The 25,175-nt window shown below is 40.7% G+C and overlaps 1 protein-coding gene and 1 non-coding gene across 4 annotated transcripts in view; one reads left to right on the top strand and one right to left on the bottom strand.

Annotated features, from left to right (window-relative positions):
• The window catches only part of CDC42SE2 (CDC42 small effector 2), a 69,094-nt gene extending 46,856 nt beyond the window's left edge, over positions 1-22,238 (top strand). For all 3 annotated transcript variants that reach the window (XM_049786811.1, XM_049786813.1, XM_049786812.1), the window contains exons 3-5: positions 14,964-15,065; positions 18,679-18,796; positions 20,036-22,238. In XM_049786811.1, the coding sequence (XP_049642768.1) occupies positions 14,964-15,065; positions 18,679-18,777 (201 nt within the window). In that variant the 3' untranslated portion in view covers positions 18,778-18,796; positions 20,036-22,238. The remainder of the gene's footprint in view (positions 1-14,963; positions 15,066-18,678; positions 18,797-20,035) is intronic.
• LOC126029136 (U6 spliceosomal RNA) lies at positions 6,121-6,226 on the bottom strand. Its single transcript, XR_007502789.1, has one exon. It is a non-coding gene; the product is annotated as a U6 spliceosomal RNA (small nuclear RNA).
• Positions 22,239-25,175: the final 2,937 nt, after the last annotated feature.

Genomic DNA, 25,175 nt, shown 5'->3' with positions numbered 1-25,175 from the left:
GTATATTTTAGCCAAATGAAAATGAATAAATACATTAGATGTAAATATAAGACTCTGCAAGCATACATTTATGAGTATGATGAAACCAGCACTTTTTCAACATTTTGAAAAGGTTTTCTTGACAGCAAATACTAATTATTAGCTGCCATTTTTATAAATCTTAGTTCCGTCAGATTTCTTTATATATAGTAATGGCATACAATCTTATTATTCTTTCTCATCTCCCCATATCAAAAAGGAGCACACGCGCATGCAGGCACACACACACACACACACATACACACACACCACCACCAACAACAAAAACAACAATACCCCTCACCCCCTTCTCTCTCTCGTTTTTTTTTTTTTTTTTTTTTCATTTTTCTGTTGTTCCACTGCCTGCTTGGGTAGCAGTTGGGAGGTCCACAGTGCATCTGACATGCACACACATCTCATATAAATGCATATATTCAGAATCATTGTGACACTGGAAATGGTTTACTTTCAGTCTTCATAATGGTCGAACCTCCTCTCCTGTCAACAAAGAGAGGTTACCAGGTCGACCTGAAGAGTAAATAGCATGAATATTCCTTTGACTATAATATTGATTTCATTAAACAGGAACAAAATTTCTACAAGTTATTGGAGAGAAAGGACAAATGGTAAGAACTGTTTGGAAATAATATATAAAATGAATTTAATCAAAAGGCTGGAAGATGAGGAACAGATCAGAAAGTAAAGCAAGTAAAAATGCTTCTAAGGAGGGACCTCTGAGGAAGATCTCCTTTGGAGTCCCGCCCCCAGGCTGCGTCATCCCGTCTCCCATCCCTCAGAAACAACTGCCTGGGCCAGTGGGGGTGGGGGACATGGGACGGACCCGTGTGTCACATGTTGTGTCACATCTTGCCGTTAGTTCTTAGTGTGGAGGATGCAGCACACCCTCACCATCTCTGCAGGATTTTTACCCTCACTCAAAATGGCGAAATGCAGTATGTGTTTAATATATGATTGTTAAAGTTATATGCTTTTGTGTGAGTGTTTGTTTTGGAGGGTCACTGCGTGGTGTGGCTCTCTGACTCTCCAGTTGAAAATTTTGACTCTTTGTGTTGAACTTGTTCGCCACCCCTGCTATAGACTTATTACAGTGCTCATTGTATGAATGTTCTAGCAAACTTTTTTTCACACTGCATACATGCAGAAATGTTCTAATGATTTTGTTTAGAGAAAAGGAACTTGGATGTTCTAGACTATATGACAGCATACAGAATGTTTAGAACTTGTTTTCTAGTTAAGTATATCTGTAGGAAGATTCCTGTTCAAGTTGTAAAATCACCCCATGAACCTCATTTCCAACTTTTGCTGCGCCTATGCAAAATTTTATTTCTTTATTCCTTTATTTAGAGATGTCAGTCTTTCCCTTAGAAAGTTCATTTTTGCTTGGGATATGTATCACTTTATTTTACCTCATATTTTTGTATTTTTCTAGTCAGTTGGGGCGAGATGTGGTATTAAGCCATTCCCACTCAGCATATGCCTTGTTACTCATTAGTTGGAACATCTTTGAATGTAATACCTTGGATTGGTGTTTAGACTACTTAATCTCCACTTGTGGGTGAGTTCTGATTCTTCCTAATAAATACCCCGGGTTTCAGGAAAACACTCTTGTGTTTCCAGACTTCTCTATGGCCTGCACTTAGGAGCAGAAGGCTTGGAACTTTATTTTTGTTTGGTTTTTGGTTGTTTTGGTTTTTCACCTCGGTGACTCTCAGGGGTTACTTCTGGCTACGCGTTCAGAAATTGTACCTGGCTTGGGGGACCATATGGGACGCCGGGGAATTGAACTGTACAGTCCGTCTTAGGCTAGCGTGCACAAGGCAGACGCCTTATGGCTTGCGCCACTGCTCCAACCCCAGTCTTGGAACTTTTGAATCTGTTTCATTCTCTTTAGTATGTGGATTATTTCCTGCATCAACATTTGCTTCCAGACCTGCATCTCTTCAGTGTCCTGGCTTTGGACAAGCTTGCGGCCTGATTTAACATGGGAGAAGACACAAAAACCAACAAGCACCAACCAGTTAGTGATTCTCTGTGTGTCAGCTTTTTAACCAATTGCACTGAGAGATTTGTGACTGGTTTGGGAGTAATTAATGATAGTTTCATGAAAGTCAAGTGAACAAAAATAAGCAATTATAATTTAAAATTTAAAATTGATAGTTGACTATTCTGGTTCAATTGTGAATAGCATTTGCAAAGTTACATAAGCATTTAATTTTTCTACTTTACGTGTTTAATGTGGTAGAGTTTCATGATAAAAAACAAAACATTAATATATTTATTTTTGGAAGGTATTTTTAAGCCACCTAAGGTCAGTTTAGTATGACAGGAACCTAGTGTTGTGAAGACTTTGCTAGTTACTAATATTGTAAAGTATATCATAGTTTAAAAAAAAGCTATTTCAAATTAGTTTTCTTAAACCTGTTTTGTACTTTAGTTTTCATACTTTCAATATGTGAATTAAACCAGACACTAATTATAAAAGGAAGCAGAAAAAGAACTCCCTATATTTGCTTCAGGTTGCTTCAGTTTTGCTTTTATTCATTTTGCTTTTAAAAGATGCCTCTAGGGGCCAGAGAGATAGCATGAAGGTAGTGTGTTTGCCTTGCATGCAAGAAGAATGGTGGTTCGAATCCCGGCATCCCATATGTTCCCATGTTCCCGAACGCTGCCAGGTGTGACCCAAAAACCAAAAAATAAAAAGATGCCTCTAAACTTCCTTAGAGATTCCTTTTAAAAACAGAATACCTCCTGAGAGATTTCTTTTAAAAACAAAATGCCTCCTGCAAATATCATGTCATCATTTGTGATATTTATACCAGTATATGTCGGTTATCTACTAAGTAACAATAAATGGCCAAAGCATCACTGCTCTTATGATTGAATTCTCAGTGGCCAGAGTGTTTGCCTTGCATGTATCCGACCCAGGTTCAATCCTGGGCATCTCATAGTATCCCCTGAGCCTGACAGGAATAATTTGAGGTGCAGATCCAGGAGTAACCCCTGAGCAATGCTGGACCTGGCCCCAAAACAAACGAACAGAATGCCCTGAAAATTAAACAAAACAAAAATTGTGAATTCTCAGTCCATCACCAGCTAGCTACCTGCAGTTTGTTGTATTTCCAGCATGTTACAATTTGTTCTGTGTACTTTGATTTAGATAATCCGCAGTGAGTAGCTTTAGTTGGGTGTTTTCGTTTCTCTGGTAATTCTCCCATGTGGTTGACCAAGATGCTCTTTCTTGGGCCCTTTTAGCTGATTCCACTGCTGTTTTCCAGTAACTTTACAAGCTCTAGAAGCCAAAGTAGGACCTTGCTGTCTGCAGAGCAGGATGTACGATTCAAGTGTCTAAATTAAAACAGAATTTTGCTGTCTGAAGCTAGGACAAAATCTGAAGCTAGCACAAAATTTGGAATACAAATTAGGCTGCTCAATTGAAGGTGTTTCCCCATGTTCTCCATTTCTTCATCTCTAACTCCTTCTTCCTCTTCTTTTTCTTTAACTTGAATCAAGAATTCCTGGTTTCCATATTAGGAGTCGGTCTTCCTCAGTGGTTTTATCAGCTCGACATGGGACACCTGCCTCTGGCTTCTTAAGACATTCAGGACTTGGAACACTGATGCTTCATCTCTGTTCCTTTTTTGATTCAGTGCACTATTTATATTTTTCTGATTACAGGAGTATTTTCATTTAAAGGAAACTGTTGTCCTCAGCTTAATGGCCATAAGGAAGAGAGTAGTTCTGCTTTTGTCCTTCCTAGGGAAGGATTCTGGCTCAGTTGCTGTCATGTGCATGCCCTGTGGCTGGAGTGAGTCCTACTGTGGTTGGTAGCCCCCTGAAATCATATGGTGGGTCACAAAGACATGACTTCCCAAAGGAAAGGAAGGAGATGGCTGTTTCCAGAACAAACAATATGCAGGGGGAAAGGCCTGTCTTCACCAGATTTGTGCCTATTTATGCAGAAGGACAGTTAATACCAATCAACTCTGTTGCCCAAACTGTTGAAGTTGAATCAAAACCCTTTAGAACAATAGGAAATGCATCACCATAGTAATACATAATGATGAGCCAGAAATCCCAAGAGGCATGTGATCAGGGTTGTACGAGGCATTAAACAGTGCCAGAGACCAAACTCATGGCCTTGTTGCCTCCAGTGTGTATGGATTCTCTGCTATTATTGATTGAACTGTTCCCAGAATCAAGGCTTTGGGAGGGTGGGTACACCCACAGCGCTTACAGGGCAGGGAGTTTCGTCTTGCATGTGGTTGACCCAGGTTTGACCCACAACATTCTATCCCCCCCCCCCCCCAAGACTGCCAGAATAATTTCTGAGCACAGAGCCAGGAATAATCCCTGAATGCTGCCAAGATTGGGCCAAAAGGCCTCCCAGTAAAGGCAAGAATCATATTGTTTCATGATTTAGTTGATGTTTTAGCTTTGGGGCCATAGCTAGTGGTGTGTAAGGAGCTACTTTGTGCTCAGTATTTATGGAACCGTGTACTGAGGATTGAGTCTGACCTGCAGGCGCAGAATAGGCCTGCTGAACTCTAGCTCTACATAGTTGTTTTTTTTATGAGAAAGACAATTTGACCTAATGGCTTTACAGATAATGGAAAAACACAAGCTTGAGAGGTCACCAGGTGAATACCTGGGAGTCATAGGTAAAGATTAGAGCAACAGCCAAATGAGAGTTGACCAGATTTGAAAACTTTACACTTGAAGGTTTTATTAGCAAATAAGTCCCTATATGTAGAGTACACAAATGTTTCTGGCATCAAGTAAGCATTCAAATATTTCCCAGTTACTATACCTTATTAAATATTCAAGCCTTAAATATTTAGAGTCAGTGTCTCTAAGCCATTGAATTATTTCACTCCCAAGTTTTGCTAGATAGGCACATTCCAGATCTTCCCTAAACCTGCTGCATCTGAAATTCTGTAAGAACAGCTCAGCAGCAAGTGTTTAACAAACCCTGGGAGTCCTGATGAGTGCCAAAGTTTGGAGCCATTGCTTTTGAGATTCCACCCAACATGAAAACAAAAACAGTGGTGACAGTTGAGCTCTGTGGGACAGCATTACCTCTGAGCAGAGAAGATTAGAACTAAGTAATCAGTTAAGTAATTTTTGTGCAAAAATGCAAACTGTATTAGGATTGGCATTATACTATTTCACATCTTTTATATGTATCATGTCACTAAGATGTTAGATTTAGGGAATAAGTTTTTTATGGTTTTTGTTTGTTTGGGGCCACATCCAGCTGTTCTCTGGGCTTACTCCTGGCTCTGCTTTCCGGGTGGACATACAGTGTGTGTGTGTCAGTGCTTGATAAACTTAAATGATTGTGTGCAAGATGAATGTCTTGTTGTTGGACCATCTTTTCAACTTCAGGTTTTTTGTTTATTTTATTTTAAAGAGCAATGAGCTTTTTTAATTAAGCTTTCTCAATTAAGCTTTTTTTTAAGTTTGGTTTTTGGGTCACTCCCAGCAGCGCTCAGGGGTTACTCCTGGCTCAGAAATGCTCCTGGCGGGCTCGGGGGACTGTATGGGATGTCCGGATTCGAACCACCGTCCTTCTGCGCCTAAGGCTGTGCTATCTCTCCGGCCCCTCAATTAAGCTTTTTTAATTGCTTCCTTAAAAGTTGTTTATCATTCAATGTTATTTTCTTCCATGTATTAGAAGACAGTTATCCACATGGTCTTAGAATGATTGGTCTAGTACAGGATTCCTCAGACTATGGTGTGGACATTTATCTGACCCACCGGGTGTTTTTGCCACTGCTGCCTGTACTGCTTAGCAGCTGACTCACCCTGAGCCCAGTTGTGGGATGTGCACCGCACTTTTCCAATGTGCACCACACTACTCCCTTCCTCTGTGTCTCAACAACTCGTCAGTCTCTAAACTACAGCCCACCAAAAGCAAGTCCATAGTACCAAAATACTGACAAGTTTTTTTATTTAACTTGTTCATTCATTTATTTTATTTGTTCCCCCCCCTTTATAACTTCAAAATAAGATGTGCATTGTGCATAGGAACTTGTTTCTTTTTTTTTTAACTATATTCAGTTATATTGTTAATATTCTTCTTTAAATATGGAACGCTTCACGAATTTGCGTGTCATCTGGCGCAGGGGCCATGCTAATCTTTTCTGTATTGTTCCAATTTTAGTATATGTGCTGCCGAAGCAAGCACTATATTGTAAATATTTTTAAAAAATAGACTTTTTCCCCAAAAGCTCAAAGTATCCTGCTTTTTGGTACTCCGAACACATTGGTATGTTTTTTTTTTAATAGCTTCTCTCAGTCAAGATAAATACAACTAGTTTGGTCCAAAACATTTGGTAACAATATATGTCCTAACAACTAAGTTACATTAAAACAACCACATTATTTTTAGGCTGGGGGGAAAAAAGCATCACGCCTGGATTTAATGCCTGGCACCATGGCAACACGTGACCCTCCAGGCACCGTTACTCCCACACCAAAATACACAAAATGGAGGAGGAGTCCTTATTTTTTTGTTGGTTTTGGCTCCATACCTGGCAGTGCTCAGTGCTTGCTCCTGGCTCTGTGCTAAGGGATCACTCCTGACTAAACTTGGGGTGCTGGGATCGAACCTGGGTTGACTCTATGCAAGACATGCACCCTACCTGCTATGTGGTAATCTCTCTAGCCCAAAGAGCTTATCTTTCTTCAATAGTCTAGTAATAGGAGGTGAAGGATTAAAACTGCTATTAAAAATATTGGATGGGGCCAGAGCAGTGGCGCAAGTGGTAGGGCGTTTGCCTTGCGCACGCTAACGTACGACAGACCATGGTTTGATCCCACGGCATCCCATATGGTCAAAAAAGTGAATAAAAATATTGGAAAAATAGGGGTCAGAGCAATAGTGCAGTGGTAGGGCATTTGCCTTTCACACGGCTGACCCAGGACAGACCTGGGTTCAATCCCCGGCATTACATATGGTCCCCCAAGCCAGAAGCGATTTCTGAGCTCAGGAGTAACCCCTGAGCGTCACTGGGTGTGGGCCCCCCCCAAAAAAACCATATATATATATATATATATATATATATATATATATATATATATATATATATATATATATATATATATACACACATATAGGAAAAATTAAGCCTTCAAAACTGGGCCAGAGCAGTGGTGCAAGCAATAAGGCACCTGCCTTGCCAGTGCTAGCCTAGGACGTACTTCCGTTTGATCCCCCAGCATCCCATATGGTCCCCCAAGCCAGGAGCAATTTCTGAGTGCGTAGTCAGAAATAACCCCTGCGCGTCATCGGGTGTGGTCCAAAACAAATAAACAAAAAGTCTTCAAACCTGAATGTAAAGTATATTTTCATTTATAAAAAAATTTTTTTTTTAATTTAAGAAATATTTGTTGGGTTGGAGCCACAGCACAGCTGGTAGGGCGTTTGCCTTGTATGTGACTGACCCAGAGGTGATCCCATTGACGAAGTCTAGTGACAAAAACGGCATAAAAGATCCTTCATGGGAAGAGCAGGGAAGTGAGAGTACACGTATTGTGTTTCAGGAATTGCAAACAAGACATGAGATCTTTCAATGTGAGGAAAGAAGTCATAAAAGATGAAGTTGGAGAGATAAACAAATTCATAAGATTGTGGGGTTCTGAATTGGTGTTGGAAGCTTAAAGGGTTTTAAAAGGTGGTAGAGTGTGTCGATTGCTTTTATGCTCTGGAAAGGATGTCGACATCCAGGTGTGGAATACAAAGAGGGAAAAGTGGTAAAATTGGAAGCAAGTAAGTGAAGGGGCTATTGCAATGGTTGAGAACTTGAAATAGGGGTGTGATGGGAATGACTGAGGAAGGGGGTAGAATCCTTTGGCTGTGGTGCTCAAATGCAGTGTGGTCGTCTAAGCGGGGAGGAGAGACAGCCCTTAAATCTGACTTACTAGAAAACTAGGGAAAAAACCTTATGGAGTATGGAGTGAAGAGAAAAAGTAGATTTTAGAAGATGATGAACTGGGAAATTTTGGAACATTTACATCATCTGATAAGCAGTTGAATATATAGTCTCAATTCCAGAAAAGAAGGACTTGATTTATAAGTTGTCAGCATTAAGGGAAGAAGAAGGGAGCCATCTTGTCCTGGAATATGCCAGCTTAGAAGAAACCCCAGTGTAGATTCAGCAGTAGGCAGTGTTACAGTGGGTGCCAGAACAGAGGGGTCTGTAGGATAATTGCAGGATTATCTTTTCTGAATTTAGGTAAATATTTGCTTGGTAACCTATAAGCTTGATACCAGTTTTGTGAGCAGACATGGTATAATGAGAACTCATGGACACCTAGAAGTGTTCTTTATTTTAAATAATAAGCTACTCCCCGCTCCATCATTACATGCAGGTGGAAGGCCTAGACTTGCCCCAACTATGTTGCCAGCAGCCTGAGATTGAAACGGCTACAATGAAGTGAGGGTGTAGGGGCTATAAAACTAAACTGTAGAGAAACCTGAGTGGAAGCTCTGGATACACAAGAACCTTCATTTTTATGCTTATGTGTAATGTCTGTATGCATGTGTACTCTGGGGATGGAATTTAGGATGTCACACCTGCATGGCATGGTATGCCTTGAGCTACTTCTCTGGCCTCATGCAGCTTTTATTTCTGTTTTGGGTTTGCTGTTTGTTTTCTTTTTTATTTTATTTTATTTTATTTTACTTGGTTTTGGGGTCACACCTGGCCACACTCAGGGGTTACTCCTGGCTCAGAAGTCGCTCCTGGCAGACTCGGGGGACCATATGGGATGCCGGGATTCGAACCACTGACCTTCTGTATGCAAGGCAAACGCTTTACCTCCATGCTATCTCTCCAGACCCCTTTTTCTTTTTTCTTTTTATTTTGGGCTATACCTTGTGATGCTCAGAGGTTACTCCTGGCTATGTGCTCAAAAATTGCTCCTGACTTGGGGGACCACATGGGACACTGGGAATTGAACCCAGATCCGTCCTGGATCAGCCGCGTGCAAGGCAAATGCACTACCGCTGTGTCATTGCTCCGGCCTCTGTTTGTTTTATTTTCAAAGAGGTTGTGTGTGCGTGTGCGCGCATGTGTAAAATGTTGTGTATGTGTATAAAATGTTATGTGCATGAATGATTGTTATTTCCAGCAATATTAAACTCACTAGGTACTGTCCGAGCAATATGGTATGTGGTAGCATGGCAGTATATTTTTAAAAACCCAAAATATATCTATATGGAGAGGAAGACAAGAAGTGGGTGGAAAATAATTTTAGAATTGCCAGACTCCAGAATAAAGACAAGATGAAATTCTGATAGAATCAGAAGTGAAATGGCTGTACTTGTCATATCATTGAGACATTTAATACGTAAGTTTTTATATAAAATCATGAGAACAGGAGGAAGCTAAATGAATTCACATCTCAAAAACTTATCAGGAAAAGTATCACACAAAAATAGAGGGAAACCCTTCCCAACTCAGTGCATTTGGTACCCAGCATTGATGGTGATCAATGTGGGAAGGAACCTTCATTTCATAATGTTGAATTCAACCACAATATCCAGCTAGTGATCATGTCAGTGCATTAGACACCAAAGTTTTGGGTTCGTTTAGTTTTGTCTTCCCTGTCCCCACCCTTCACCTCCTTTGCCAGGCACAGATTAGCATTGTCATAGTGTTTGTGTTTTCCAGAACATTATAATGTAACGGTGCCCCATCTCATGTCATTTTTTGCATAAAAAAAATATTTTTTGTTCTTTAATATCTAATACCCAGATTTTAACCTCCCACCCTCATCCCACAAGTACAAACAGGGTTCATGCAAAACAAATTTTTAAAATTAACCTTTATTTCTTCCTACTTACAATGCTCAATGTACTTAGTAATGATTTTATGGCAGTGGTACATAATGAGAAAAATGTCATGGAAAGAGGCATCTTCCATAATCTCTCCCCCTCCAACACAACTCTTAAGCATTGCCCATAAAGAAGTACTATGTAGTAAGGAAGGATCGCAACAATTTTTCAACTTAATAAATTCCTCAGAAAGAATCCTGTATGTTTCAGGAAAAAAAAACGGTGCCTGCTGCTGACAACAGTTCATGCACAGTAGAGCACACCATTTCCTGTTTTTCTTTGTAGACGCCTGACTCTGGAATTCCCCATTTGCTTGTGCTTTGAAATCCTTTTGCTGTCTTATATTTGAAGCTCTACATGCTGGAAAAGTGTATTTTTTCAGTGTCTATGCCATACTTGATAATGCTATTTTTTAATATTTAAAAGTATTTAATTATATTAAGGAGTCAAGGTTGTTGAACCTTAATGAATCTTGATTTATATTCAGAGGGGGCTGAGTAGTACAGCTGGTGGGGCTCTTGCCTTGCACAAGGGTTCAATCCCTAGCACTCCATATCGTCCTCCATCTCCCAAGATCGATGAAGGCAGGGCCAGGAATAAGCCCTGAATTCTACCAGATGTGGCCCTAGAACAAATGCAAAAATAAAAGAATGTTCTTATGCAAGAGAAATAGTACAGGGGTTAAGGCACTTGCCTTACATGCCACCAGCCCCAGTTCGAACTCTGGCATTTAAGATCTCACTGATGTATATAGCAACCCCTCTGCTCTCCCAAAAACAATGTAAAGAACACCTCAGCCTGTGTCTGTATTATACTCTGCAAGCTTCTCTGTAACCTTGTAGTGTTAATAATCCTTTCTCTTTTTTTGTTTTGTTTTGTTTTTTTGGGCCACACCCTTTTGATGCTCAGGGGTTACTCCTGGCTAAGCGCTCAGAAATTGCCCCTGGCTTGGGGGACCATATGGGACGCCAGGAGATCGAACCAAGGTCCTTCCTTGGCTAGCGCTTGAAAGGCAGACACCTTACCTCTAGTGCCACCTCGCCGGCCCCTCCTTTCTCTTTTTTTACTTTTAGTCTCTTTCACTGATTTTTTCCCCCCTTAGAACTTGAGCATATTTTTTTTTCTCCTCTTAAGGGAAAAGTAATTGACTCTTTTTCACTTCCTTTTTTTCTTTAGCTACTACTCCCCCTTCCCCTCGCCCCCATTCAGAAGATCAGACTTGATCCAAAGTTTTCTGATCTCTCTGCATTTTCCCACATCCTCGGGGGAAAAGATCATTTTGTTCCATTGGCTGTGTCTTTCACTCCTGCTACTCATGGCACACACAGGGTGCCACCATGGCATTCTTCTTACTGCTGAATTTGTTTAGTCTCTTCTGAGGCCTCTCCCCTGCAGCCTTACTCAGAGTTCAGCTGTTAGCTTCTTCCTAGGAAATCTCATTACCTCCGTCAGCTTATTAGACTGGTTATTCAATTTCTTAGCTTCTCAAAATTATCTCTCTTTTTTTTTTTTTTTTTTTTTTTTTTTACCAACAGTGCTGTAATAAGGGACTGGAGCACTAGAACCAGCATGTAAGGTGTTTGCCTTGCATGAAGCCAACTCAGGTTTACTCCTTAGCACCACAGAAGTCCCTACACTTCACCAGGAGTGACCCCTGAGTAAAGAGCCAGGAATAAACTCTGAGCAGCTGGAGTGACCCCCAAACCAAACAACAAGCATTCCTGTAATAACTTGTCACTGTTGAGGCCGCAGAGATAGCACAGCAGTAGGGTGCTTGCCTTGCAAGTGGCCAACCGAGGACCAATGGTGGTTCGAATCTTGGCATCCCATGTGGTCCCCTGAGCCTGCCAGGAGCGATTTCTGAGCTGAGAGCGAAGAGTAACCCCTGAGCACCGCCAGGTGTGACCCCCCCCCCAAAAAAAAAGAAACAAAATAAATAACTATGACTGTTGGGCCTTTCCAAATTGCTTTTCCACTTCTACCCATCAAGAAGTCTCTTTTAAAAACAAATCACTCCTGTTAGTATTTTTTAAAGTGTTTCTTGAGCACTTCATGTTCATTATTTGTGAGGCTATTCTAGTTACCGTTTCACAAGCACATGGGCTCAGAAACATACATGTAGTAATTTGGGGGGGGCATTTCTGGGAGAGATGGGTGGCCTGAGGACACACTGACTGGCTCCTGCAGTGACTGAAGTTAGAATAAATCACTTAACGAGGAGATGTGGGCCAACTGGCGCTTTCTGCTAAACCCCAGACACACCCTTCCGAGAGGGAAATGATGCAGATTCAGAACCGTGTGAAGTTGCGTCTGCGTGTTCATAGTGCACACAGGATGAAGAGGTAGCCTGAAGTAGAGTTTATTCTCAGAAACGTTTCCCTCTCTTGATTCAGAGGCCTTTTGCTGCCACCTGGGCCTGAGGAACAGCTTGCAGGCCTCCCAGACCACATTCCTTTTTGTCTACCCTTCTCTGCTACTGTCTGAAATGTTCTAGGATCTGAGAAACTTCCCTCTACCCATCAGCCATGGGGCTTCATGGAGAAGCAGCTTCAGAACATTACTGCCCAAGTATGGAGAGAATTCAATGCTCTAGTGGAGATGTTTGGACATGCCCTAGACAAACAGTACCATATATTAACGGAAAAGTATTTTAAAATGTTATTTTATTTTCTGATGTAAAAAAAAAAAGTTAGTTAAATGTGTTTAATCAGCCGTGGATCAGTGTATTGTAAATATACTTCAGCCTTGTAGGCTGGTTGTTCCCAGCGCTGTCTCCTGACAGCATCTTGCATTGCACCTTTTGCTTTAGAGTATTATTTTGTCTTCGTTGTTTTTTTTTAATCTAAAATCTATGCATCTTATAGAGCAAAAAATACAGTAGGTATACTAGAAATAGACCAGTATTCCTCCAAGAAAGAAACTATCGGCATCCTTTCTTTTTTCCTTCGTTTTAGAAGAGGAGGTATCTTTGCTTCTTAAGGCTCATTCTGGAATTCACCATTCATCCCAGATGAGAATAATGAAGGTTATGTTGAATGGGTGATCAGAAATAGACATACTGAGTCTGGGAGAAGCTAGGATTATGATGGGAGCTGTTTTTTTTGTTTTTTTTTTTTTGGTTTTTGGGCCACACCCGGTGATGCTCAGGGGTTACTCCTGGCTATGTGCTCAGAAGTTGCTCCTGGCTTGGGGGACCATATGGGACACCGTGGGATCGAACTGTGGTCTGTCCAAGGCTAGTGCAGGCAAGGCAGGCACCTGACCTTTAGCGCCACCGCCTGGCCCGGGAGCTGTTTTTCAAGGCCTTCCATGGAGTCTCAGTTTGGTCTTGATCACCTGACATTTGAATATAATTCCATGGAACAGAGTTCTTTAAAAATGGTTCTTCAGGGGCCTGAGCAGTAGAGCAGCCGTAGGGCATTTGCCTTGCATGCAGCTGACCCAGGACGGACCTCGGTTCAATCTCTGCCAGAAGCGATTTCTGAACTCATAGCCAGGAGTAACCCCTGAGCATCACCAGGTTTGGCCCCCAATTTCCCTCCCAAAAAAAAAAACTCCTTCAAAAGGATGTGGGAGCATTGGAGAACTGGTACAGTGGGTAAGGCATTTGGTTTGCATGCAGCTGATCCAGGTTTACTCCCCAGAGCCTATATGGTACCCTGGGCCTGTCAGTAATAATTCTGAGCAGCACAGGGCCAAGTAAGAACTGCCAAGTATGGCCCCAAAACAAAAAAGGATGTGGGCTGGAAAGGCAGTATAAGCACTTACTTGCCTTGCATGCAGCAGATTTGGGTTTGGACAGTTTCATTTTTGGTCAGTACTTGGTGAGATTATTTTACCCTATTAGCAGCTTCACTATATACAGAAGAGAAAATGGCTATAATCTTTTCTTTTCTTTTTTTTCTTTATTTTATTTAAACACTTTTCAAAGTTATTCATAACACAGTTGTTTCTGGCATTCAGTGTTCCAACACCAATTCCACTACTGGCGTAACATTCCCCCCACCATTGTCCCCAGTTTCCCACCCCACCCCCCAGTTGCCTCCTTGGCAGACACAGAATAATTGATTTTATATTGCTTATTACAACTAAATGATAATGAAATTGTCAAAAAAAAAAACTAGTAAGAGAAAATATGACACAAAGGCAAATGGAATTATTGAAACAGGTCAGTAAGGGGCAGTTTGTAATAATAGTTGTATCTCTCAATTTATATCTCTAAAGTCAGGATTTTCTGGGCTTGTGGTTGGCGCTAGTTGACCTTCTGTATTACTGTTCAGGCTTCCTGAGCTTGGTAAACTACTGTGTAACTTCCTGTGATCGACCAGCCTGACTCTTAAGGAATTTTGAGGTGTTGTGTGGCTGTGTCAGGATCTCTAGATCTGGAACAAATTTGGTGGCGTTGTAGTTTAAGATTCAGTTTTAGAGCTGGGCTGTTTCTGTTACAGGGTGGCAGAGTTGGCTGTGGGTTGTCTGTGCCTTCATGCAGAAAGGGGTATCTATTCACTTCAATCCTAGAAGGCCCCCGAGTTGTCAGCCCAGACCAGTCTTTCCGGGAAGAGCCAGCAGCTATTAGTTTGGAGCTTGGTAGCTTCCTTCCCTGGAAGGTGGTGGATATGGGCTTGGGTTCCGGGTGACAGAGATGAGGGGGACTTGTGTCACCTCCGTTCTGAGAATACTTGAGAGTTTTCAGCAAGGGTGGGTATATTCTAAGCACTGACTGCCAAAATAGCATGTTTGTTTTTAAAAGCTAGAGAATAAGTAGAATCAGAAGGTTATGCTCAACTCATACTGTATCTTTGCTAACAGTGATAGTAATATACTTTTACATTTATCTCATTTTGTTTTAGAAACCTAATTTGTTAGTATTGATATGTGGATGGCCAAATAATGGAACAGTTTTTTACATTCTATCTAACCTGTCTTTGCCAGGTTACTTTGTTCCATGTCTTTGGTACATGTAAGAACTTGGGATTTTTGTAACCTGGGTAGATTATTGAAGTCATTCTTTACAGGACACAAACCTGCCAGAAACGTTGTAATAAAAAGACAGTTTCTTAAGCCATTGTTTTCTATATTTTAGAAAAGGCGTCGGCGGATTGACCGAAGTATGATCGGAGAACCCACCAACTTCGTACACACGGCTCATGTGGGGTCAGGAGACCTGTTCAGTGGGATGAACTCGGTGAGTGGGTGTGAGGTGCAGTTTGAGCGATCATTTTAAATGAATTTATTCATGACTTAGGGAGGAGTGTGGGCAAGGGAGAGTGAAGAATGTAGGTAACAAACTGTAGTCTTAAAATATTTGTCAAATTATTCCTATCCCACTCCTATACTAAACTTTATGTAGTGGGGCTGGAGAGATAGTACATTGGGCAGGGCACTTGCTTTGCAAGAGACCAACCCAGGTTCAATCCCTGGCATTATGTATGGTTGGTTACCCAGGTATCATCAGGAGTAATTCCTGAGTGTAAAAGCCAGAGGTAATCCCTGAGCATTGCCAGGTGAGGTCCCAAAACAAAAACAAAATTTCTTTGTAACTGCCATTCTCCTGAAAACAAACAAATATAAAGAATTAATCTGGGGCCAGGCGGTGGCACTAGAGGTAAGGTGCCTGCCTTGCCTGCGCTAGCCTTGGACGGACCACGGTTCGATCCCCCGGCATCCCATATGGTCCCCCAAGCCAGGAGCGACTTCTGAGCGCATAGCCAGGAGTAACCCCTGAGCATCACCGGGTGTGGCCCAAAAACCAAAAAAAAAAAAAAAAAAAAAAAGAATTAATCTGTGAATAATAGTTAATATCCCCTTTATAATGTCCCCAATAGTTACTGTGCCTATGCAGGGGGAAAAAGAAAAAAGAAGCACAAAGTAATCCTTTTATCCACATATATTTTTATTGATTGATTTTTTTTTACTTTATTTTGGTGTAGATATTGAAGTTGATGTCTCCAATTTTATTTTATTTTATTTTATTTTCTCTTTTTCTTTCTCTTTGCACTCTGGCATGGTTTGATTTCAGAACCAAGACTATTGTGTGGTGCTTGTCTTTATTGTTGTAGTGCTCACTGGATATTTTATTTGATATTTCTTTCTGTATTGTTGCGGTGTTTCAATTACCTTTTTCCTGTCCTCTCTCAAACTGAGGTTGAAAGCCTCTAGAAGGACTCCGCCCATTTTCAGCTTATTTGATTTTTTTTTTACCCCATTCTTTTGCTTTTCTTTCCTTCAAACAAAACCACATAACTCTAACCATCTAGCTCCGCCTCTCAAATAGAGGGGGAAACAAGGGAGTGTACCAGGACCAAACAGATATATGATCACTAATAGTAAGCTAGACACAGAGGAGACCACTTACTCTAGCAGCCTGGGGGGTGACGGTGGGGGACATGGGTTGCAGGAAGGGAACAGGGGTGGGGGAGGAAAATTTGGTGATGGGTTTTCCCCTGATTCAATGTTAATATGTACTTAAAATACTGTGAAAGATATGTAAGCCAATATGTTCAAAATAAAAATTAAAAAAAAAGTTAATATCTGTGACTCCCAACTTGGAAACCAGCTTTCATAATATTTAGATTTTTATTTCTTTTTCTTAATAAATTCAGTTACTGAACTTAATGAAAAATGTATTATTGCATTTACTTTATAAAATGTTAGCTTTTAAGGAATTAGATTTGTTCATGATTGTAATACATCTCTTGCATTAATTAGAGGATTGTAATTCACACATACCTCTTATAGGCAAAGCTGCAAAAGAGGTTAGGTTTTTTTTGTATTTTGTTTTTGTTTTTTTGGACCACACCAGTCAGCGCTCAGAGGTTACTCTTGGCTTTTTGTTCAGAAATCACTCCTGGCAGTCTCAGGGGAACAAATGGGATGCTGGGAACGAAACCAGCCCCATTCCATCCTGGGTTGGCCGAATACAAGGCAAACACCCTGCCGCTGTGTTATGCTTGGGCCCCAAGAGGTAGAATTTTTTTTGTTTGTTTGTTTTTTGTTTTGTTTTTGGGCCACACCCGGCAGTGCTCAGGAATTACTCCTGGCTGTCTGCTCAGAAATAGCTCCTGGCAGGCATGGGGGACCATATGGGACACCGGGATTCGAACCAACCACCTTTGGTCCTGGATTGGCTGCTTGCAAGGCAAACGCCGCTGTGCTATTCATCCGGGCCCGAGGTAGAATTTTTTAAAAAAATGTTTTGACCCAGTGGTGCCCAGGTCTTTCAACTGGTGGTATTCTTTTAAACTCTCTCACCTGAGAAAGCCCTTACTTTTTTAGTCCTTTTAGTCTTTAATTTTTTTTTTATTTTTTTTTATTTTTTATTTTTATTTATTTTTTTTTAAACCCCATAGTCTTTAATTTTTATCAGAGAAAATAAAAAAGCACTAACCTAAGGTTTTATCAGGACTCTGCCTCATTTTTGCCATGAAACAAGCCCCTAGGTATTTTCCATAAAACTAAAAAGTAAACATGTTAAGTGATGTGCTCCAAACTGCTTAGGGTTTGGAAAGTGAATAATTCTTTTCAAACACAACTATGATTCATTACATACTCACTGGACAACATTCAGAAATATTTAAGAAAACATACTTTTAAAATAGGTAGGTGGGTTTCCTGGATACTGCAAGCCCATTGTCGCTGGAGTTACTAGGTAAGCAACGGAAAGACATTTGTAGCTTCCTGAAAAGGAAACAACTTGTTTGTCTGAAATCTGTAGGGAAAGTGCTTTCTTTGACCTAACTGTTGTCCCTTTTGTGGAAACCTACAGGGTGTCAGGTTGCTGGCAGAATATAATTCAGTATCTGTTTCCTGGATGGATGGGGAGTGAAAAGACCAAAAGGAATTGATTTGATTGAGTATTGTGGTACATAGAATGAATAGTTCAGGTTTATTGTATATGATGGATTTAAAGTTTTCATCTTCCCTCTTTGAAGTTCGTGGAAGTTAGGTACAGAATTCAGTGCACTGCTGGGGACTGACCTCAGGTCTTTGTGTATATGTTCTTCAACCCCATTTTGGTCTTTATTAAATAAAATTCCAAATATGCAGGGGCTGGAGAGATAATATGGCTAAGGGTGCTTGTCTTGTACCTCATATGGTCCTCCAAGCAGAGTCAGATGTACCCCCCAATCTTAATGTATATAGGATTTAGTTGGTGTATGTAACTTTTTAAATCCTTTTTGCATGTTTCAGAATTTTCTTTCAGACTCTTTACCTGGCATTTTGTCTCCATGAATAGCCTGAACATTATATATGACTCTGGTATGTCATTAGTTTAGGTAGAACTTCAGGATTGTCTCTTCCTGTAAGGGAGAGAAGGATGCCACATTTGTCTGTAGCTGTGCTCAAATCCTCACAGGGTACGTGTAATCCCTAAGTTTCCTCAAAGTATCATCACTAATTCTAATTTGCACAAGTCTGCTTCAGTTTGTGCAGTATTGACAGAACTAAGTTGATCCTAAGAATTGAGTGGCTGATGTCCAGGAAGTAGTTCTGCAGTATTGAATGGGCACATGACTGGCCAGGATCCTCGCCTCCAAAACTGGCAAAATCCTTGGTACTGTCTTTGCAGTCACATAAAACAGTCGCAACTACCAAAGGATGGGCTACTCAGAGTACCAATCATTTAATTACAAATGGAGGGATGAGGTGATGAGTTTTTTTTTCTCTCCCTTAACGGTTTTTTCTCCTAACAAAGCTGGCATTGTTTTTTCAAATAGTCCTAAAATATCTCTAAAAGCTGGTATATTTGATGGGAAGCAAATAGCTACCATAAATCTGACTTTGTTTTGGTGTTTTAGGTCAGCTCCATCCAGAATCAGATGCAGTCCAAGGGTGGCTACGGGGGTGGCATGTCAGCCAATGTGCAGATGCAGCTTGTGGACACTAAGGCAGGATAGCACTGGTGACCCCTGTTCGGTGAGTATTGTGACTCTCCATACAGTCTAGGGATCCAAACTTGAGTTTCTAAAGATCTGAGAGGGCTGAAGCAGTAACCCAGAAGATAGGGCACAGTCTAGGCCCTGAACTGGATCCCCAGCTTTGTTAGGGGTGACACTCAGATATGGATTGGGAGCTTATTGGAGTAAAGCAAAAATTTTATTTGGTTCAGTGTTTGAAGTGATATTAGACCAGTTATATTTTGAATATTAGGTTGCTTTATTATTAGGATTTGTTGTTTGTTTGTTTTTGTTTTTGGGTCACACCTGGCAGCGCTTAGGGCTTACTCTTGGTTCTACACTCAGAAGTCGCTCCTGGCAGGCAGAGTGGACCATATGTGATGCTGGGATTCAAACCACCATTCATCCTAGATTGGCTGTGTGCAATGCAAATGCCCTACTACTATGCTATCTTTTCGGCCCCTTATTAGGAATTTTTAAAAAAAATGTTTTTAATACAATCACTGTGAGATACAGTTACAGTTATTCATGATTGAGGCATAGAATGTCCAAATTCCTTTACCAGTTTTTCCACCACCAGTGTCCCGAGTTTCCCTCCCACTCTCTTCCCCACCTGCCTCTGTGGCAGACATTTTTCTTCTCTCTTTCTTATGAGGAACTAAATGCTGTAAAATGTTGGGAAGGAGATGTTGATAACAAGATTAGCCTCCTAGTGGGCTGGAGAGATATAGTGGGTAGGACATTTCCCTTGCACACTGCCGATCTGGTTTGATCCCTGGAATCCCATATGGTCCCCTGAGCCCTCCTGGAGTGATTCCTGAGTGCAGTACAGGAATAACCCCTGAGCACTGCCAGATGTGGCCCAAAAGCAAAAAAAAAAAAAAACCGGAAAACTGAAGTATGGGGCCAGAGTGGTAGAGCATTTTGCCTTGCACATGGCCAACCTGGATTCGATCCTCAGCATCCCATAGGAGTCCCCATGCCTGTCAGGAATGATTTCTGAATGCAGAACCAGGAGTAAGGAGTAATCTCTGAGCATGATCGGGTATGGTCCCAAAAAAACAAAAAAGCAAACAAAGATTAGCCTCCTAAATAAATATCCTTTAAACAAAAGGGAAGCTGATACTGTAGTAATTTTATTTTATGTCTGACCCTAGTATTTTTGTATGACAAATCCTTCATTTTAAAGAAAATCAATTTTAAGGAAGATGAACTCTTACATGTAAAACTAATTTTGATTTTTCTCTTGATTTTATAGGTCATTGAGATTTTTAATTTTACTTTCCACTATTCTTTTTTTTTTTTTCCTGTCCTGTAATTGCTTTTCTTTTCAATTACACAAAAGAAGTGTGGTGGCGTCTTGTTCAGCCTGTTGTGATTCCTCCAGTGACACGTTACTGTTCGCTCCGAAGCTGCGCATGTCAGATGACCCTGCAGTTCCTTCAGCTGCCTGCATGCCGGGGACTCGTGGACTGAGTTCTTTGGATTGTGGCTTAATTTTTCCTTTTTAGCAATATGGATCTAATCATAGCATGGTATCTTTCATGAATGCTATTTAACATTCTTTTTCCATTTTAAATATCTCCACCTTTTAGCCTTATGATTTTATTGGTAAGCAAGGACCTGATGTTATTTGTAATTGGTCATATTTATGTATATTTTGGAAGGTATGAGACCCACAAGCACAATTGTGATTCATTTGAAGTTTCGGCAGAGACGATATCTGCATGCTTATGAAATTGCTTCATAGGGGGTAGGGATCGTGCTGCTAAGTAGAGACCATTTATAGCTGTGTGCAGCTTTGTCACAGCCTCAAGCTTATTTTAGAAGTGTGGATCCTTGGCCTATTAGAATGACAATAAAAACTGCTTGCATCCATAAGGCACTCACTCTGTTGTAAATGTTCAGTGTATTTATTTTGAGAGCAAGGACCTGTAAACAGGTGTGGCTTTGTAGCTGCGTGTTGGGATGATTCCCTTAGCCAGTCTGTTTGAGTCCTCTTTCTATTTTTGTTTTTATCTTGTTTGATACTGTGTCATCCAGTTATTTCTAGGAGCATTCTGTTGAACATTTGGCCTGTACTGCTAACTGCAGACTCGAGTTGTTGGCCTTTCCATAGTCTACATATTTTGGGGGGCAGTGGAAAGACCAAGAGCCAGTAAAACGGCCACACAGAGGCCTGCACCGAGACCTTCATGGTGCTGGTGAGAGTTCTTCGCTCAGGTTCCAACATACGTTTGTTCTTTACTATTATAGTGTGTAAATGCTGCTTCTGCCCCATAGGGGTGTGGTATATAGGCAGCTTATAGTTTACTGTTAATGTTTAAATCTTGTTTCCATCTCAGCCCTGTCTTAACTTCATAGGAGTTACATTTCATATAGTAGATGGGGTTCAGCTTAAAAAGCTACCAGGAATTAGGTAATTTAATAAAAAAGAGGAATCATTTTCTCTTACCCTTTTCCTTAGTCCTCAGGTTTTTATGAAACAGGTAACTGAATAAATATTAGGGTTATAGAGGCAAAACATGAAAGCAATTATTCTTCTAAAAATAGTTACCCAATACCAAGAGGCACTTGCATTACCCAGTGTTTGTGCTTGTATCATTTTGAGCCTTCTTAGGTATCAATCCCAGAGAAAAATCTGTCCACAAAAAGCTTGAATTTCTCTGTTGTCATTAACTCACTGTGTAGAGACTGATTTGTGCAAGCTCAAAAAGACAGATTGGAGCTGCCTAGCACTGGTGCGATATAGTCTACTTCTATATTGACTTATAATTAGTACAACTTTTATGCTTGTCATATAATGCTCAGAACAGAGTACAGAAACCCATAGTCCCTGCTCCAAATACTCAAACAAGCTCTGGAATTTCCGTGGAAAGCCAAAGGCTGCACTCGTCAGCCTGTAACTGTTCTGCAGCTGCCACTGACTCATAGGTACAGCAGTCACCAGGAAAGGTGCTGCTCAATTACTTTAAATGTCTAAGATTTCTAACCTAGATTAGAATTTCGTTTGGGGGAAATTAAGCAGCATTCCCAAGTAGAATTGTTTCTTTTGTATCTCTTAAAAATTGAAGCACATAGAATTTTTCTATTCAGATTTCATTAGATTGTTAACAACTTGTTAAGTGAAATGATATAATGACCAGGTGCTTTTCCGTAGTGCAGGTAAAATATGTATAAGGTGGAAATGGTAACTGGGTACAATATCTCCAAAGCAGCATTGGTGGGCCTTTGAGAGTAATTTAAGTAGATTAGCTTCCACTTCAGCAAGTTTGCCTTGATTTTGTTTAAATTGACTTATGCTCAGCACCCAGAAGAGAAAATTGACATATTTTTATAATATAAACATACTTTTTTTGTACATTGTGTTCATTCTTGAATAAAGTGGTCAGTGTTGGCTTGTAGATATTAAAAAGAAAAGTATTGATTTTTGAGTCAATAAATGTTTTCTTTCAATCTGGTTTGGGTTTTTGTTTTCTTTCAAGGAACTGTTGACCAGAAATGGACTTAAAACACTATTAACTATTTCCTATTAAATAGAATTTAAATTGTGTCTAGAACAATAATAATACGGGGGCTAGGAATAGGGTGCTTGTTCTGCATGTGCCCTGAGTGCTGCTGGGTGTGGCCTCTCCCTCCCCCCCAAAAAATTGTGAGACTGCTTTCCTCAGTCATGTTTCAAGTGCTGGCTAGTTGTCAGTTACCATTTTACATATACTTGGGGAGGTAGCTCAGTATCTCAAACATTTGCCAAATACATGCAAACTTCGCTGTCTCATGAGAATTACCACCTAACATTGTAGTTCAGTGGCACATCAAAATCCTGTAATCCAGAAAGACATCCCAAATAAGAAGCCATGAGTAAATGAATGTTTGGGCCAGAGAGATAGCATGCATGCCTTGCATGCAGAGGGAAGGTGGTTCAAATCCCGGCATCCCATATGGTCCACCAAGCCTGCCAGGAGCAATTTCTGAGTGTAGAGCCAGGAGTAACCCCTGAGCGCTGTTGGGTGCAACCAAAAACCAAAAAAGAAAATAAAGAAAATGAATGTGTTTATCATAGACTTTATTTTGAGCATGTATTAAAAGGACATGCATATAAAATATTGCAAATTGTGTCTTGGGGGTATATGGGATGCCGGAGATCAAGCCTGGGTCTGTCCTGGGTTGGCAGCATGCAAGGCAAACACCCTACTATGGCTCCAGTCCTGCCCCCCCTTTAAAAAAAAAAAACTTGTAAAGATGCAAAAATCTACAAAATTGAGATATATGGGTTGCGAACCTGGGTCTGTCCTGAGTTCTCCAGGATCTTTCACAACTCATACTCGTGCATCTAGTAGTTTTAAACAGATGCCTATCCTGGGAATCCAAAGAAGTTCCTAAGCAAATTTTTGTTTTCACTTCTTTTAACTTCCTTAAAAAGATCCTTTAGATCTTTTTATAAAACTTTTTTTAAATGTTCTTAGTTTGAGTCATCTAAACACATATCCGACTTTCTCCATATTTACTTATTTTTTTTTTGTTTTGTTTTTGTTTTTTGGGTCACAACCAGCAGCGCTCAGGGGTTACTCCTGGCTCTATGCTCAGATATGGCCCCTGGCAGGCTCGGGACCGTATGCGATGCTAGGATTAGAACCACCGTCCTTCTGCATGAAAAGTAAACACCTTACCTCCATACTATCTCTCCGGCCCCCACTTTCTCCATTTTAAAAGTCCTGATTAGTCTGCTCATTCTATGTTCAACATGCTTGAGTCTGATACTTTTACTGATCTTTTAAAAAACTTTTCATATAGTACAAAGATATAAAACACTGCACTTTGGACCAGAGAGATAGCATGGAGGTAAGAGCATTTGCCTTGCATGCAGAAGGACTGTGATTCGAATCCTATATGGTCCCATTATGGTCCCCCCGAGCCTGCCGGGGGCAATTTCTGAGTGTAGAGCCAGGTAACCCCTGGATACTGCTGGGTGTGACCAAAAAAAAAAAAAAAAACCAACCCAAAAACACTTTATGCTTTTAGCAGAATCACCATATTCAGTGTAGATTCCCCCCCCCCCCCCAACCCATAATGTTAGTTTTCTCAAATTTTCACAAATGTCTTCAGGCTTTACTTACTCCTGATTTTCACTGCTTTAGCATCTTAGGTCATCCATAATTAAGTAAATAAGTAAAAGACTGGGGAGGCTGTGAGGGCCTTTCCCAAGATGCAGACTTGGCAGAATGGTCTGGGAAGCAACCTAGAACCCCTTAAGTGAATTATACTCTTAGAACACAGGTTCCTCCCAAAGATATCTCACCACCAAAGAACATCACCTATAGGAGATAAGATTTAAAACATGCGGGGCCTGGAGTGATAGCACAGCGGTGTTTGCCCTGCAAGCAGCCAATCTAGGACCAAAGGTGGTTGGTTCGAATCTCAGTGTCCCATATGGTCCCCCGTGCCTGCTAGGAGCTATTTCTGAGCAGACAGCCAGGAGTAACCCCTGAGCAACGCCGGGTGTGACCCAAAAACCAAAAAAAAAAATAAAGATTTAAAACATGCATGGGGGTGGGGGGAGGCAAGACTTTCACTAGCACGAAGTACCTGAAATGATGACGCAAAGAGATCCTGTAAAGGCAAACAGTGAACAAAGGAGCTCAGTCACTAAGCCATAGGATCAACTACTCCAGAAACAAGCTAGCATCTTACTCTCCCTCTTTCCAGTTCTTTATTCCTGAGGGAAATTCACCTGACAGCTGGGGAGACAAAGAAAATGAAGGATTCACGTGGTCCAACTTGTGATTAATAGGAGCATCACCCCAAAAAAGCAAGAAAACTGTTTTGAAGCAAGTAAGACACTAAAGGAATGACTCGTTTTAAAATTTCAAAAAATTCTGCATTTATGCAATCTCACTTCAATTGACCTTTTGTTCTGAATGAAGATGTGTGAGCCATGGGAATTTATACTATTTCTCTGATTAGTCCTCCCTAGACTTAGCAGATTTTCCCAAAAGACGGTTGTGCAACTTCTGGTCTGCCGGCTTAAAAAGCTGAAAACTATTTTTCTTTTTACAGCCAAACTGAATTGATACGGCAACATAATGATGGTGAGACAAGGTAGCAAAAATTGCTTTGTACAAGCTTCCCTTCTAGTGAGACACATTAAGCTAAAATAGTAAATTATATAAAAGATGAGAAAATGGTAAGTTCTCAGGACAAATAGTTGGGGATATGGGAAAGGAGTTATCACACAAATGGTGATAATGAAACAGATCACAGAAATACGGACACATTCCCCCCAAAAAGCTCCATAAAAGGGAAAATAATTGCCCTACTATAAACCTAAAAGATGTACGAAGATGAACTAGGTGTCGATGGGGTGTACCCCGTGGTGGTCACGGCTATACCTGGTGATA

Source organism: Suncus etruscus, chromosome 14 (assembly GCF_024139225.1).
Source record: "Suncus etruscus isolate mSunEtr1 chromosome 14, mSunEtr1.pri.cur, whole genome shotgun sequence".
In the NCBI taxonomy this organism is placed as follows: domain Eukaryota; kingdom Metazoa; phylum Chordata; class Mammalia; order Eulipotyphla; family Soricidae; genus Suncus; species Suncus etruscus.
This window is presented reverse-complemented; position numbering and strand designations above follow the sequence as displayed.